This window comes from Alternaria alternata, assembly GCF_001642055.1.
Source record: "Alternaria alternata strain SRC1lrK2f unplaced genomic scaffold CC77scaffold_1, whole genome shotgun sequence".
NCBI lineage: Eukaryota > Fungi > Ascomycota > Dothideomycetes > Pleosporales > Pleosporaceae > Alternaria > Alternaria alternata.
This window is the reverse complement of record NW_017306190.1, coordinates 2,457,990-2,472,037: the sequence shown is the minus strand read 5'-3', so window position 1 is coordinate 2,472,037 and position 14,048 is coordinate 2,457,990. Positions and strand designations below refer to the sequence as shown.

General features: G+C 51.9%; 3 protein-coding genes across 3 annotated transcripts; 1 reads left to right on the top strand and 2 right to left on the bottom strand.

The window, feature by feature from the left end:
• Positions 1 to 191: 191 nt before the first annotated feature.
• Positions 192 to 3,748, bottom strand: CC77DRAFT_61983 (glycoside hydrolase). Its single transcript, XM_018532484.1, has 3 exons — positions 3,173 to 3,748; positions 1,101 to 3,092; positions 192 to 1,047 (listed from the first exon to the last, which is right to left on the bottom strand). Exons 1-3 carry the CDS (start codon positions 3,351 to 3,353, stop codon positions 230 to 232), a joined length of 2,991 nt encoding a protein of 996 aa, XP_018392056.1. The 5' UTR covers positions 3,354 to 3,748; the 3' UTR covers positions 192 to 229.
• Positions 3,749 to 4,961: 1,213 nt separating this feature from the next.
• CC77DRAFT_61700 (benomyl/methotrexate resistance protein) lies at positions 4,962 to 7,360 on the bottom strand. Its single transcript, XM_018532460.1, has 3 exons — positions 6,429 to 7,360; positions 5,904 to 6,364; positions 4,962 to 5,848 (listed from the first exon to the last, which is right to left on the bottom strand). Exons 1-3 carry the CDS (start codon positions 6,991 to 6,993, stop codon positions 5,285 to 5,287), a joined length of 1,590 nt encoding a protein of 529 aa, XP_018392055.1. The 5' UTR covers positions 6,994 to 7,360; the 3' UTR covers positions 4,962 to 5,284.
• Positions 7,361 to 9,190: 1,830 nt separating this feature from the next.
• Positions 9,191 to 13,799, top strand: CC77DRAFT_1056692 (hypothetical protein; the record flags this gene model as incomplete). Its single annotated transcript, XM_018527931.1, has 2 exons — positions 9,191 to 12,745; positions 12,810 to 13,799. The coding sequence occupies 2 exons, from the start codon at positions 9,191 to 9,193 to the stop codon at positions 13,797 to 13,799; spliced, it is 4,545 nt and encodes a 1,514-aa protein (XP_018392054.1).
• Positions 13,800 to 14,048: the final 249 nt, after the last annotated feature.

Here is a 14,048-nt window from a genome sequence, read left to right as displayed (position 1 = left end):
TCCTGTTTCCACACACTTCAAGGCGGAGCATTGCGGGGGTGTTTGCATGGACATTCAAACACGAAGAGCATCGTCAATGAACACGTCAAGGAACAGATCAAGCAACAGAGAGCGAAAATCGCGCGTACTCGCATGACATACAACTATGTATAGTGGTATCTAAAAAACGTACGAAATGACATGAGAAACGTAAACATCAGAACAACTCTCCAACCATCACATCTCAACTTTATAGAACAAGAACGGCAGCAACAACACCAACAACCATCATGAATCCATCACCAGCACGGCTAGCAGCACCTGTGAACTCCGCTGGCATAGAAGGATAAGCGGAACCAACACCAGTGCCGGTAGGCATAGGCGCGTAGCTGCTGGCAGAGCCGGCAGGGACGTAAGGTGCACCTCCAGCGCTGACCGTGGGGTAAGGAGCGGGAGCGTAAGTGGGAACGGCGACCTTGGAGAGGGTGGAGGTAACGCGGACGGTGCTGGTAACCTCCTGCTCGACAGGCTTCTTGGGGTACTCGGAAGCGATGGGTGCAGATGGGTAGCCAGCGGCGGCAGAGGAAGAAGCTGGCTTGGGTGCCTCGGGCATGGCAGGATATTCAGCCGCCTTGGAGGCTTCAGGAACGGCAGGGTAGGCGGGCATGGATCCCTGAGGAGCAGATGGGTACTCGGCGCCCTTGGAAGCCTCAGGAACAGCTGGGTATTCGGCAGCCTTGGAGGGCTTAGGAGCAGCTGGGTATGCGGGCATAGACGCCTCAGGGACGGCAGGGTATCCAGGCTTGCCAGAGGACACGGGCTTAGCAGGGTAGTCCGCGGGGTATGCGACGGAAGGAGCGGACGATGGGTATGCGGGCATGCTGGTAGGCGTGACGATGGGCTTGGTAAGAGTCACGGTAACAGTGCTGGCAGTGTAGACACTGGTGGTCCAACCCTCAGGTACGTCGGCCGAGCCGGTGGGCTTCGCGGCGCACTTGGTGCAGACGGTTGTCCAGTACGTGGTGGTGACGGTAGTCAGACCAGTAGGGCAGACATCGACGTAGGTAGCTATCAGATATTAGCGGATAGTCAATGGATATTTTAGCTCGCTATAAACTTACTGGTGATGACAGTGGCGGTGGTAGAGCCAGTAGGAGCAGTGGAGTACTCAGAGTACTCAGGCTTCTTTGTAACCGATGGAACGCTCTCGTAGCCAGTGCTGGATGCAGCATCGCTCTTGGAGCTCTCAGCAGGGTAGTCGGGGTAGTCTATTCCCTTGCTGGCAGAGTAGGTTGAGGTGGGGTACACCGGGGATGCAGTAGAGTAGACACCAGATGAGTATACGACAGATGACACCGAGTAGACATCGCTGGAGCTAGCGCCAGTGGAGTATGCAACGCTGGAGGTGCTGCAAGAAGTCGAAGAGACGCCCTCAGGGGTAGTCGCGGAGACAGTGTCAGTGGGGTACTTGTCGGTGGAGGCAGAGGTCTCGCTCGAGGAAGGAACGTAGACAGAGCTGCTAAGAGTCTCGGATGCGGAGATCGTGGCAATGGATGACGGCTCAATGAAGGTGCTGCTGACAGTCTCGACAGAGCTCGGGGTCTCGGTCGGGTAAGGCACGTATACTGAGCTACCCTCCTTTGTGGCAGAGATAGTGTCAATGGAAGAAGACTCAGTCGCGGAGCTGCTGATGGTCTCAACAGAGCTGGCGGTCTCAGTCGGGTAAGGTACGTAGGCTGACTCGCTGCTAGAGGCAGACGCAGAGATTGTCGCGATGGAGGATGGCTCGATCAGGGTGCTGCTAACAGTCTCGGCGGAGCTGGAGCTCTTGGTAGAGGCAGTTTCGTAGGCTGAGCTGCTGCTGCTGCTGCTGGAAATTGAGCTGGAGGTGACGTATGCAGACGAAGAAACCATGCTTGAGGTGACGTAAGCAGAAGATGAGGTCTTGCTGCTGGTGATCATGGTGCTGGGGGTAGGAGTGCTGGAAGGGATCTTGCTGCTCGAGATGGGAGTAGAAGACGAGATCTTGGTGGACGAGCTCTTAGTAGAAGTAACAGGGGTGCTGGAAGGGATCTTGCTGCTCGAGATGGGAGTAGAGGACGAGATCTTGGTAGACGAGCTCTTAGTGGATGAGGTCTTAGTAGAAGTAACAGGGGTGCTGGAAGGTGTCTTGGTGGTCGAGGCCTTAGTAGATGTTGTTGAAGACCTGGTGCTGGAAGACACGATAGGCTTGTAGTTCTTCAAGAAAGTACCCTCGACAGCATACTTCATCCAAGTACCGTAGGACCGACCGTAGGTTGGGTTCCTGACGGAAACGGAGGCCTCCCAGAGCATCACACCGCCGAAGTTGGTGTTGCCCTTGTACTTCGTAATCAGAGTGTTCGCATCTTCGGGCGTGAGGTAGTCTTCCTTGTGGGTGGGGAGACCATCCGGACCTGCGGCCAATCCAATGTAGAACTTGAGGTTGGGGTTCGCAGAGGCCTTGATCTCGGAGATCCATTTGTCGAAAGTGAAGGTGCCAGTCTTCTTGTCCTTGATATCTTGGACGGCCTGAGCGGCAGAGCAGACTCGGGTGTTGTAGAACTGAGTGAAGATAAAGTCGAAGGGAACGGCCTTGAGGACTGGTGAGATCCTGACGTCTGGGACAACGCACTGAGGAGCGGCGGAGAGAAGCATCTTCGAGTTGCTCTTGACGTACTTTCCGAAGACGTCGTAGTTCTTGTAAATGTACTCAGCTGAAGGCATGTCGTAGGTTTGTGCCTCGAGATCGAGGTCAAAACCGTCAACGACGGCATCGCCGAAAGGACGAGGCCTGCCAGCCGCCTTCCAGGCAGCGGTGGGAGGACCATAGGCTTTGATCAAGAATTCGGCGGTCCATTGAGCGACCTCAGGGGATGGCAGATAGTAGTCAGTAGGCCAACCACCACCGAGAGAGAGCATGACCTTCTTGCCGCTCTTCTGGCAAGCAGTGATAGCATCTCCCACGCCAGGGCATGAGCTGTAAAGCTTGCTGTCCTTCTTCAGAACCGGGTCGTAGTATACTTCGCTACCACACGCGTTGGCGTGGTTGCTTCCCGGGTATGAGCCTACTACCGAAGGGAATGCGTTGATGACTGTCGTTCAACGCCATTAGCATTGCTTCCAAGTCTAGAGGAGAATCTTGATCCACTGATGAATATATATCATTACTTACAGCCAATGTTGACGATGTCGATGTTAGGATCAGCGCAGACCTCGGACAGTGGGATCTGAGCGTTTCCTTGTCCCCAGTACATAGCAATGTTCGTCTTAGCAGCATTGTCGAAGGCCGCAGAGACACCAGAGGCAAGAAGCCCAGCTGCGAAAGCAGCGCGAGTGAAGGTTGAGGGAGACATAATTATGAGATTAACAGTATTAGCAACGATATGCAATTTTCAATGATAGGACGGCCGGAGGCCAGTAAAGATCGTGATGAGCGGACTCAACGAAAGGACGCAAGCAAAAATGCTGCAATTAGGATGTAGTCTCGAAAGAGTGACTTGACGACGAACTGGAAAGCAGTGCGACTGACGATGAGAAAAGAGGACATGGGAGATTGCGCTATATCTAGTCTTGGCCCACAGGGCTGTACCTGCATGAGCGAGATGGAACGGACGTTGACTGTGCCGCCTAGTAGCATGAATCCCATCGTGCAGAATGAGACGGCATCGTGTACCTGCAGAAACAGGACGATGGCTGCCGTAGTTCCATGCCATTGGTAGAGGTGCCTGGATTCTAGCCGCTTCCGGTTTGAAGTATCGTAGGGCGTCCAACTGTACCTGCGCCTGCGCGAGCGCTAAGCATTAACATGGCTTTTGGAAACGCTTCCATGTGACGCCTTACCCTAGCTTCAAGACCGGTGAATGGGCCGTGTCTGAGTATCGATAGCATCAATCTCGGTTAAAACGTAGAGGGTTCCTTCGAGCGTCAGCAAAAGGAAGGAGGGTGAGTGGTGCCTGGAATAATGGCTCAGAACGGTCAGTCGGTCCTGCGTTCCGGTGGCGTGGTTGTTTCTTCTCGCATTATACGAGCTGGCACATAAAGTCAGCGACTTCTGCTCGTGATGATATTACATCCTGCGATGGATCGGCAATGCCGGTTGAGTTGGCCAGAGACTGGTATGGTACCACAACGGCCTCCTGAATATGCAGTCGGAACAATGTAAACACCGGGTCTTTGGGTGGCTGCCTGCAGGAATCTTCTCATGGCGGCTTGGGTGCAGTGGTTTCATCCCAATGGGGGAACGAGTCCGAGTAAACTGGTGTTGGTTGTGATTGAAGAGGCGTCGGCTACGGCTCAAGCGATGGTTAAGTCAGGGGCACCGAGCGTTAACCATGCCGTTTTGGGACAGGCACTTTCAGCCCTGTCAGAATGGCATCCTTCAACGAGGGTCTCTTTCTTCCCCCGCCCGCCCGCCCTTGCTCCTGGTGCGGGCAACAGATTATACAAATACGAGATATTCTCGAGCGCTCTAGCCTTGTTGTTTCGGGCGATCCCTTCAAATATCATCTTATCCGCCTGATGTTTCTTCTCCGTCTGATGAGCCAAGACTGACGATAGGTTATTCTTGGTGGAGACATGTGGTGGGTCTAGCCTCGGACCAGTTTTTCCTGCGGGAGGTCCGCGACAAACGCTATCCATCGAATTCGCGAAAACGACACGTCCAGGAAGCTAGCACACGCGCTGCTATGGGACCCGTGGTTTGAGGATGACGGGAGCTATCGAAAGCGCAGAGCAACATGAGTTGTAAGGCAGAGACTGGTCGTGCTCTGACTCATCTGCAGCGCCGAAGCCCGTTATCATGAGTATGCAGATCTTGTGAGGATGCGACCTCGAGGCGAGCACACTTCCGCAGACTGCCTGGCGAGTAGGCTGGAGTTAGAATACGAACATACTGCGCTGAAGCCTGTCTTGGAGATTTTTTTACTAAAATGATACGTGCTGCGAGCAATCCAGGGACTGAGGTGAGTTGCGCAATCGGTACGAGCCCTGGAGGTGATTTGCAGACCCGCGGCGGGTGCTGGCGCAAATCGTGAGCTGGCGTTCGCCGATCCTTATCAAATACGACTGCGCGGCAAACTCTTTGCGAGCTTAAGCAGACTTCACGTTGCCTTTGGAGAAACTATAGCAATGGACTCAGTGATATTAAATTCGCATATGTCTATTGTTACTCATTGGGTATTAGAAAACTCGTTTCTCTGAACACGCTCTCTTAATTCATACAGTAAAACCTCACGTTCTCCACTGGGCAGCAACCGATAGCCCTACACTTATTACATCTCTATCATCAGACAACAGCGAAGCGACTCCGCTGTCGCAACGTCTTGCCAAACCTGTAGAGTGCAAAGATGCCCAGCGAGCACAGCACCATGCAGCCTGCCAGCAAACTCACACCACCATCGATCCCAATACCCTGGAACATGGGCCTTGCGAATAGGATCGCCGCAAATGCAAACGCGCTTCTGCTCAGACTATTGGCGCTGAAGATACTGGCTGCGTATGTCGGGTAAATGTTGGGAATGTAGAGCAGGACACTCTGAGCGATGAAGTAGATGCCAAAACATGTAAGACTGAGGCCAATGGTAGGCACCATCCAATGGACCGAGGGTCTGGACGCCCATGCGAAGATGAACAGGCCCACTGCAATGACGGGACTGGCGACCATACCGGGCCATAGATGGTTCTCGAGTTCGCCAAACGTCCCATTCATGAGGCGTGGGAAAACGCGGTATTTGAGGTACAGCACATGCGCGGCAAAGGCGGAAAGACAGGCTGGAAGGATGCAGAGGAAGATGAGGCCTGTGGACTCGGCATTGAAGCCGTAGTAGACGGGATAAACGAGAGGTAAAGACTAAGATGTACATGTCAGCAGTGTTGTCTATAATCTGACCAAGATGGGTACTTACCTCGAAGAATGAGTAGTAGATGCCATAGCATAAACCCATGTACACCGTGGTGAACAAGATAGCAGGATCCAGGGCGTTAATCTCCCAAGGCTTGACAAGCGCGTCGAACAGCAAGCTACTGACTTTCATATCCCTCTGCTTTCGCTCCGAGGCCGACATCAACTCTTGGTTTCCGGTATCCTCTCGCATGCGCTTTGCTTTGTAGTACAGGATGGTGGGTCCTGAGCTCTCTGGCAAAACCAAGAGTATGGCGAGGTATACGGGACCGGCAATAATAAGCAGCTCCCAGCTCGAGAAGCGCCAGCCCAAGTCCTTGACGGCATATGAAGATAGAGTCGGGCCGAGCGCAGGTCCCAAGGTTGCGACGGCAGCCCAAAGGGCGACAGCGAATGGGAACTCCGCCATGGTCCAGATGTCGCCGAGAGACGCACCAGCGGTTGCAAGACAGGGCGACGCCATAACTAAATGTGAAAGTGGAAAGTCAGTATGTATCTCACAAGCAAATCGAGAAGGGGTCTTGCTTACATCCCAAGAGGAAGCGCAGTACCATCAGACCAGCGAAGTTGTCCACCAGCGCGGTTGGTATGCACAAAATGATGAAGAAGAAACCAGATATCGCATACGGAGGGTTTCTGCCTATAGCCGGTACTTCAGATAGTGGTGAGAAGAGCAGGCATCCGATACCGTAACCCAGCACGTAGAGCGCGATACCCAGTGAGGCAGCGACGTGGCTGACATCAAACTTGTCCATGACAGCTTGTTGTGAGGAAGTGTATATCGAGGAGCCGACGTACACGGCGAAGGTGTAGACGCAGAGCAAGACTGTCACAAGTATCTTGTGGGATTGAGGCCAATTCTGAGGATTGCTTGGATCGCTTGGACCATTCCAATCGACAAGTGTAGTCTGGTGCTGCTTAAGCTCTGCTCCAACAGCTGCGTCTGTGATAACATCTTCTTTTGGGAAGGGGAGGTCGTCGGTCGATGATGAAGCAGATATCGGCTTTGCTGTTGTGCGGGTATAGTCGAATTTGCGATGCTTAATGTAATGTGCTAAGGTCCCAACGCTAGAATGTTTGAACAGGTATGACATTTTGGCGATGTTATTGTAGAGGCTGTGCAATTGGAAGGAAATAGTAGGGGGGGCCAAGGAAGTATGTATATAGCTAGTAGTAGCAACTCAGGAGTGGCAGGTGAGGGTAAGTTGAGAAGCCGTCAAGGTAAGCGTGCTTCTAGGACAAAAGGTTGAAACGTGGTGATGTTGTACTGGCACAGAGAGCCTGTTCTGTAGGCTTATATCCTCCACTCCGGCTACCACATTAACTCCATGTCTTACATGCCCAGCACGGAAGTTTGTCAGACTCTCTTGCACATCATGAAGGCATGGCTCTTGGCAGAAGAGAATAACAAAGTCCCACAATATGTCAGCGGAGTCAGAGACGGATATGCCGTACTGTTCGTATATGTCTCCGATAGCTCCTGAAGCAGTCACAATCTACATGGGTAAGTCTTACCCTCCACCACGTACCGGCAGGCTATAGGACAGAAGTCAGGGAGTCCTTGCTCGACCCGATTTTCGCAGTGTTGCGACTCGTCGACTTCTCTTCTGACAGTAGTTCAACGAAGGTGCGTGTGGTTTTAGCGGAGTAAGCGGACATAAAACGTGATCGGAGGTAAGATCTAATGATTCATCAACCAATGATTGCGACATGTGTAAGGTAAGTAGATAGCAGGGTCTCATCTAAGCGGACGACCGCGCGGAGAGGTCCGAGATATGTTTGCTTGGTACATGGGATCGGTGTAGTGCAAGCCATGTAAGCCAATGCATTACCCGAAGATGATACCCCTCCGGCCGCGATGCTTGTCAAAAAGCAACACGAAGGCGTGATCAGCATCTAAGAGACCACCGAAGCATGTTTGGTAAGGTGTCAGTGCGGAGACGTTGACGATGACCTTTCGATTGAAATGTTCGTAAAGTTTCGTCCGAAGCCATATAAAGTCTCCGATATTTGTAAGTCGTTCCCGTGTGTACCAAAATCCAGGTTCAGTGCGGCTGACCAAAAAAAAGGCTGAACTGTCCAATGTCGCCATTGGAGGTGGCTGTCTGCAGCTTATCCTATTCGTTGGAAAGCCAGATCCGGCCTGGATGGTATAAGCACCGGGATGTCTTATCGCAGACTCACACATGCATGAACGCTGCGAGGTAGACAACACTGTTATGCTTGCTCTCGAAGTGACGACCTAGTTACCGTAAGTAGAGCTATTCATGGGGCGCTTATTGATGACGATGGTTGTACGCAGTGATATCGCTTAGAGACTAGCGCCTTGGCAACTCTCGGCTTTAACACCTGGTGGACATTGGCCCTCTGAATAGATCAGTTTTACGACTTCTCGCTATTGGCGGCGGAAAGCTCACTTTTTCTAGACGGTGGAAGTCTTAAGTGTGGGTGCAATGGTACTGAGCGAATCCGCGCATTGCTTGTTTCTGCAATTGGGCGCCACGTGAGCCTCCCGCACAGCCGCCAGCTGCAGCGCCGTCCCCCGCTGTGCTCTCTCTTCCATCTTCTCTCTATTATCACTCTCGATATCACAAGTTGTAGTAACAGGCAATATTCAAGCCACATGTGAGTTGTCAATGGACCGCCCGGCTCACGATACAGCCTCAATAAAGACGCCGCGTCTTCTCCAATAAACCAACACAACAATGCGCATCATGCGCTGTTCTTGACAATCGATCAGCATTCTGTCAAGTATTTTCTCCATTACGTATCCAAGCACCAAGGTGTTCACAGCCGTGTTACAGAGGTCCCAGCCTTTGCAGTTGGCTTGCATTATCCTGACTTCTGTGACTCCAGCAATTGCACAGCCTCATCGCAGATCGCTCTATCCAGTCTAATCAACCCAATCCCAAGCATTAATCGATGTTATCAGAAGCCGAGTATGTGGTGGCGCACGCGAGGCTGATTCGTGCTGGAGGTCGTGGGGCGGGGTTGCGAGGCAGGCGCGTAGATTGACACATCGAGCGTCAGCCTGGTCGACAGCGACCTAAACCACGTCTTCGAGGTTGGTTCCTTCACCAACACAATCTCCTACAGATTTTCTCTGCTCTCAACTTAGCTTTCTCGATACTCATCCGGGAGATGGATCGAAACAGACCAGACATTACTCAACAACCAAGTGAACAGGCGTTGAATGATGATTCTGATGATGAGGAACTATCTTCAAATCCCACTCCTATGCAAGTCCCGCACAAGCACAAACGGAATATCTCCATCAACTCACTTACCGACATGCCTACCCCTATTCGCATCGTCGGCCCTCGGTCTCCTCAACCAACTCTTCCTGACGTATTCAATAATAGCAATCGTAGTTCAACCCCTCTCGAGAACTTCGATGATAATGTACATTCTGCGAAGACGTCTCCAAAACTTCTACCCGCATTCGTTTCACCACATGAGATCGGATACGAGACGCTTGTCGACGATGCTGGGACGGCGCCACGAGATTTGTCGGACAAGACGGAGCGCATCACTACACGCAAAATAGCGCGCAAGCAGGCTCTTCAGATTAATGCTGTGCTGGAAGAGGACCTTTGGAAAGAAGTGAACCATCTCAAGATTCATGACGACGTGGCCGATGCTAACCCGGTTTTACATCCCCCCTCCCTCACGCCGCCTTGGAGTGATATGTTGCGCACATCAGATCCAAGACCGTTGGAGGTCGAAGTAGATCGCTCTGCGAAGCCCCAACTCGAGTCCAAGAACGAGTCCCAGCAACCTTGCGATACGATCATATCAATCCACAATCAACCTCCTGAAACACCAGGGGAATATGTTCAGAGAAACCCTAACTTACCACACTCTGTGTCAACGCCACCGCGTGAAATTCAAACCGAATATTCCGCCAGAGGTGGTCAGGTCTATGTGCACGACAGCACTAAGGCTGAGCGGCGTCGATCAGCTCCCGCCGCGTTCGATAGTAGCGACGAGTATGAGTCCGAAGTCGAGGCTCCCATCCCCGAAGCTCCAGCTCCTCCTCGCCGCCGCCGTCCCACTGATGCGGAAGGTCGCAAGGTCAAAGAGCGTGCTCCACCGAAGGCCAGGCGAGATGAGATGAAAGCGTTGGAATACATCAACAACCAACGCGGTACTGATGCTCCGTTGATCGACCACATCCATAGTGCCGCAAAGAGAGCTTCTAGGGTACCGTCAATTCCCTCTCATTATGGCTCCTCCGGAAGCGACAGGCACACGGCCGTCACCAGCAACGGCAACAACGAGATTCGCCTCAGAGTAGACGCGAATGCCCCACTCAGCCTGCAGTTCAACGGCGACATGGAGGGTCGCACCATGCGACTCATCCCAGGCGAGGACGGCATGGCAGAACTCGTCATTAGCGGAAACCCTGACGGTGGCAGCGAAAAAGGCAGCAATGCAAGTGACAGGAAGGTATTGGTCACGCGGAGACAAGCAGGGGAGATGAACGAAGGCAGTGTACGCAGCCACCGTAGTAGACGCGAGAGCCGAATAGTACGAGATTTTCAGGACGATAGGATTGAGAAGAAACCGAACCTCTCAGCCTTCAAGGTCAAGCCAGCGAACGGCCCCAATACTCACCGTGTGAAGATCAGCTCGCCCAGCCTTGCGACAGATAATGCATCAAAGCAGGCGAAGACAAAACAGGATAGTTCGGTAACGGACATGGAACATACACAGACTGAGGCTGAAGAATTCCATAATGACCTTCCTGGAAAACTCGTTGCGCCTGTCAAGGGAATCCTTCGCAAGCCTACTAAGAAGTTCCCTGAGGAACCTGAGCCTATCCGCGAGGGAGTTGCACCACTCAAGGACGCTCTAAAGGGCAAAGACATTCCTGTCGGAGCTCGCTGGACAAGAATTGATCGTTGCCTAGTTAACCCTGAAGCTTTGGAGGAAGCTAAGGAGCGTTTCGAAGAGCGCGTGGATTGCGTGATAGTTTTGCGTGTCTTGACTAAGGAGGAGATACAAAAGCTGGCCGATCGTACGAAAGAAATCCGGGAGGGCCGTGAGGACGCCTATGAGGTGGAGAAGAGAGACCGTGAGAAGGGAGAGGTGGAAGAGCGTTCAGCGAAGGAAGCTGCTGAACAAGCAGAGATGGAGCGTCCTAAGCGTAAGGAAGAAGAGGGACGCCTAGAACAGGAACGCATTCAGCGTGAAGAAGAGGAAAGTATTGCGGCAGAAGGAGCTGAGGGTGCTGCTAAAGAACCTGAAGCAGCAAGTACGGCCGCAGAAGGCGAAGAAGCTCGCCATATGAGACTTCACGACCCGGAACGCGTAGTCACATGTGGCGGCGTACTTCCAAATGGCCGAAGTTGGGGCTGCGGAGTCAATTTTGCAAGACTCGATGTACTTCGCGCACATCACAAGTCCAACAAGGGCAGGCGATGCGTCGCGGAAAGAGACAGCGAAGCTGAGGCAAGTTCTGGATGGGGCAGCTTAGGGCCTGGTTTTAACAATAGGAAGAAGGGGAAGAATTGGATAACGACGGAGATGCATAAGCGAGAGGTTAAAGAAAAGAAGGAGCGTGAAGAGAAGGAGCAACTGGAAGGTGAAGCTAGAGAGGTCGCTGAAGCCGCCGAGGCTCAAGACCTCAATCAGACATTTAAACAGACAGTAGGTATGATTCTTGAGGATCAGAACTTCATGCGAATAATGAAGGCACCTCTTGACCCCGAGGACTTCACACCGGGAGACGATTTGCCATGGGGTCCGGAGGATACAACGACTATCTTCAACGAGATGCGATCCGAGATTTCTGGGGAGGACGACACCTCAGACGATGAAGCAAGAGGGATAAGAGATGAAGGAACTACAAGGAATGTGCTTGAAGAGTTTGAACAAGCTCGGCCTTTTCCCACTCACCCCATCGAAAGCTGGTTGAAGATGACACTTGTGAATGAAAGTACTTTTGAGAATCTTGAGTGGGACTACAATGACAGCGCGTCAGGGCCGTCTTCTTACGCAGCATCGGTTGCCTCGATCTTTTCGGTGACGTCTTTAGCATCATCGGCATCCGATATATCAAAAGGCAGCGGCTATTCCGCAGTTCAAATTGCAACAGCTACGAAGGTGTTACTCTCTATCTTCTACGAAGACGAAGCACTGTTGTCGCTGTATAAGCGCGCTATAGAAGCCCAGAATATCGGACCCGAAAGGCTTGAGAGGAACTTACGCCGACTATTTCGAGCATACGCAGGCCTCTTAGAAGGTGAAGCGACAGAGAGACTAGAGCATCTAGCATCGCGGCTTGTGCGCGCAAAATCGGCTTCTCTAGCAAAATCTGTCATTGAGAAATTGCAAATCGTCCGTGTAAGCACGGAGTCGTCTCCCAGCGAACGCAACAACGAAAGTTCTGACGAGGAGGACGATGGCGCTGATTCACATCCGGTCAATGAAGACGCTTTCGAGGATTTGGTGACCTTTCGACAGTTCTTAGTTGAGAGCGAAGCATTCAAAACCTTTCGCAATCAATTACAAGCATTTGTAATACCTAATCTGGCACAAGCGGATCGAACTGAAACGGTGACAAAGGAGGCGTTGGGTTGCGACGACGAAGGTATTGTCAAGCATGACGTCCTGAGGTTGCCGGCTCAGTCAAAGACGATGTCGACCTGGCACGAATGGTTCAGAGATGTCAGTCAAGCCTTGAGCATGTCTTGCAGCGAAATATTTGCACTCTTTCTTATTGCTACCGGTTTCCATCTGAATCTGGATACTTTGCTCTTTACTAGGGACCATCTGTTAGTGAACATGGGGCTTCTTGAGCCAGCATTGGACCAAAACAAGACTCGCCTACGCTGGCGATGTGTAAGTTTTTCCCGCCCAGAATGCATTTTTTACGACATAAGATGCACCACTAACCACTGCGTAGAATTGTGGTGACTCCATATACAGCGACATAATGGAGCTTCGCGAAGGCGGTATAGCTGAGCTAGTAGACCGCATGCAGCGTTCTTCTGGCGTCAAAGTACACGCAGCACCGCACAACCGCCAATCTGGAAATCAGCAGTATATTGTCCCACGCCCTGATCGATGGCTTCGAAACGCAATCACCAAAGTAGGGACTGCATTCGGAGGATCTTCGAAGTCATCGCCGTCATGTCTACCACAGCACAACTCACCATACGCAACAACCTCTTGCTCAACTTCTACCAACCCGTCTACCACAAAGAAAGTGCTTCATCTCTCAATGTGCATGCACCGCAATCGACGACGCAAGATTGTCAAGCAAGACCGTGTCGATGAAATCACTACAGATCGGACACTGTTGCGCTTCCTCCAGCGACAGTACGCCACTCACCGCGGCCGCTTCCTCAACATCGCGCGGCTCAAAACTGTGCAAAGAATCGTTTTCGTAAAGTTCCGCCTCCCAATGGGCGGTAGTGTAGACGTACAGCACCATTTGTACTGCATTGCCGACCCTGCGAACTGGAAATACTGCGAGTGCACTCCACCTCCTAACAAGGTCGGTGTGGAGTACGAGTACTCCCCAAGTCCACCCAAAACCCATCCTCCTATTCCACCAGAGTACCTGGCGAGTCTATTTACATGCGCCACCGATGTCCATGAGGAGGATGATTGGATTCTCAATCAACTACCAAAACGTACCTGTGGCGTTCTCCAGGGGCAGAAAGGCCAGCCAGCGGAAGGATGGGGTATTTACTTCTTGGAGGGCTGGGATCGTGAGATCATCTCTTTACTTATCCTGGTCATCTTTTTCCTAGCAAGCTTACTCTTTGGCGTTCTGTGGTGGAAGTTCCAATTTGATCTACAAGGCGGGTTTGGTGTCTCTGCGTACATGATAGCTGTCTGTACGATTGTTATTTCTGTTGTTGTAACGCGATTGGAGAACAAGGGATAAAGGGTAGCTGCAAGCCATTGGATATGCTGTATGAAAAACGTGGGTTTGAATGATTGATGTTGATTCATATCGATATGTGCAAAGCTATCCAAACGCCCTCAAGCCACAGAGGGCCGAATCCATAACGATGCTATAAAAACAAACGCCGTTGGGGTATATATAGTACCCAGGTAAATTCCCGCAAAAATGGTCGTACATGTCATTAAAGAACTCGCGCGTTCTTACTTCCACGATACGTTCCAAGACGTC

Excerpts from the sequence above, each read along its gene's own strand:
- CC77DRAFT_61983 (XM_018532484.1), bottom strand. The coding sequence starts at position 3,353 with ATGTCTCCCTCAACCTTCACTCGCGCTGCTTTCGCAGCTGGGCTTCTT. Across the intron at positions 3,093-3,172 it reads CGACATCGTCAACATTGGCT|TCATCAACGCATTCCCTTCG; the intron begins GTAAGTAATGAT and ends GTTGAACGACAG. Across the intron at positions 1,048-1,100 it reads CACCGCCACTGTCATCACCA|CTACCTACGTCGATGTCTGC; the intron begins GTAAGTTTATAG and ends AATATCTGATAG.
- CC77DRAFT_61700 (XM_018532460.1), bottom strand. The coding sequence starts at position 6,993 with ATGTCATACCTGTTCAAACATTCTAGCGTTGGGACCTTAGCACATTAC. Across the intron at positions 6,365-6,428 it reads ACTGCGCTTCCTCTTGGGAT|TTATGGCGTCGCCCTGTCTT; the intron begins GTAAGCAAGACC and ends TTTCACATTTAG. Across the intron at positions 5,849-5,903 it reads TCTACTACTCATTCTTCGAG|TCTTTACCTCTCGTTTATCC; the intron begins GTAAGTACCCAT and ends TGTACATCTTAG.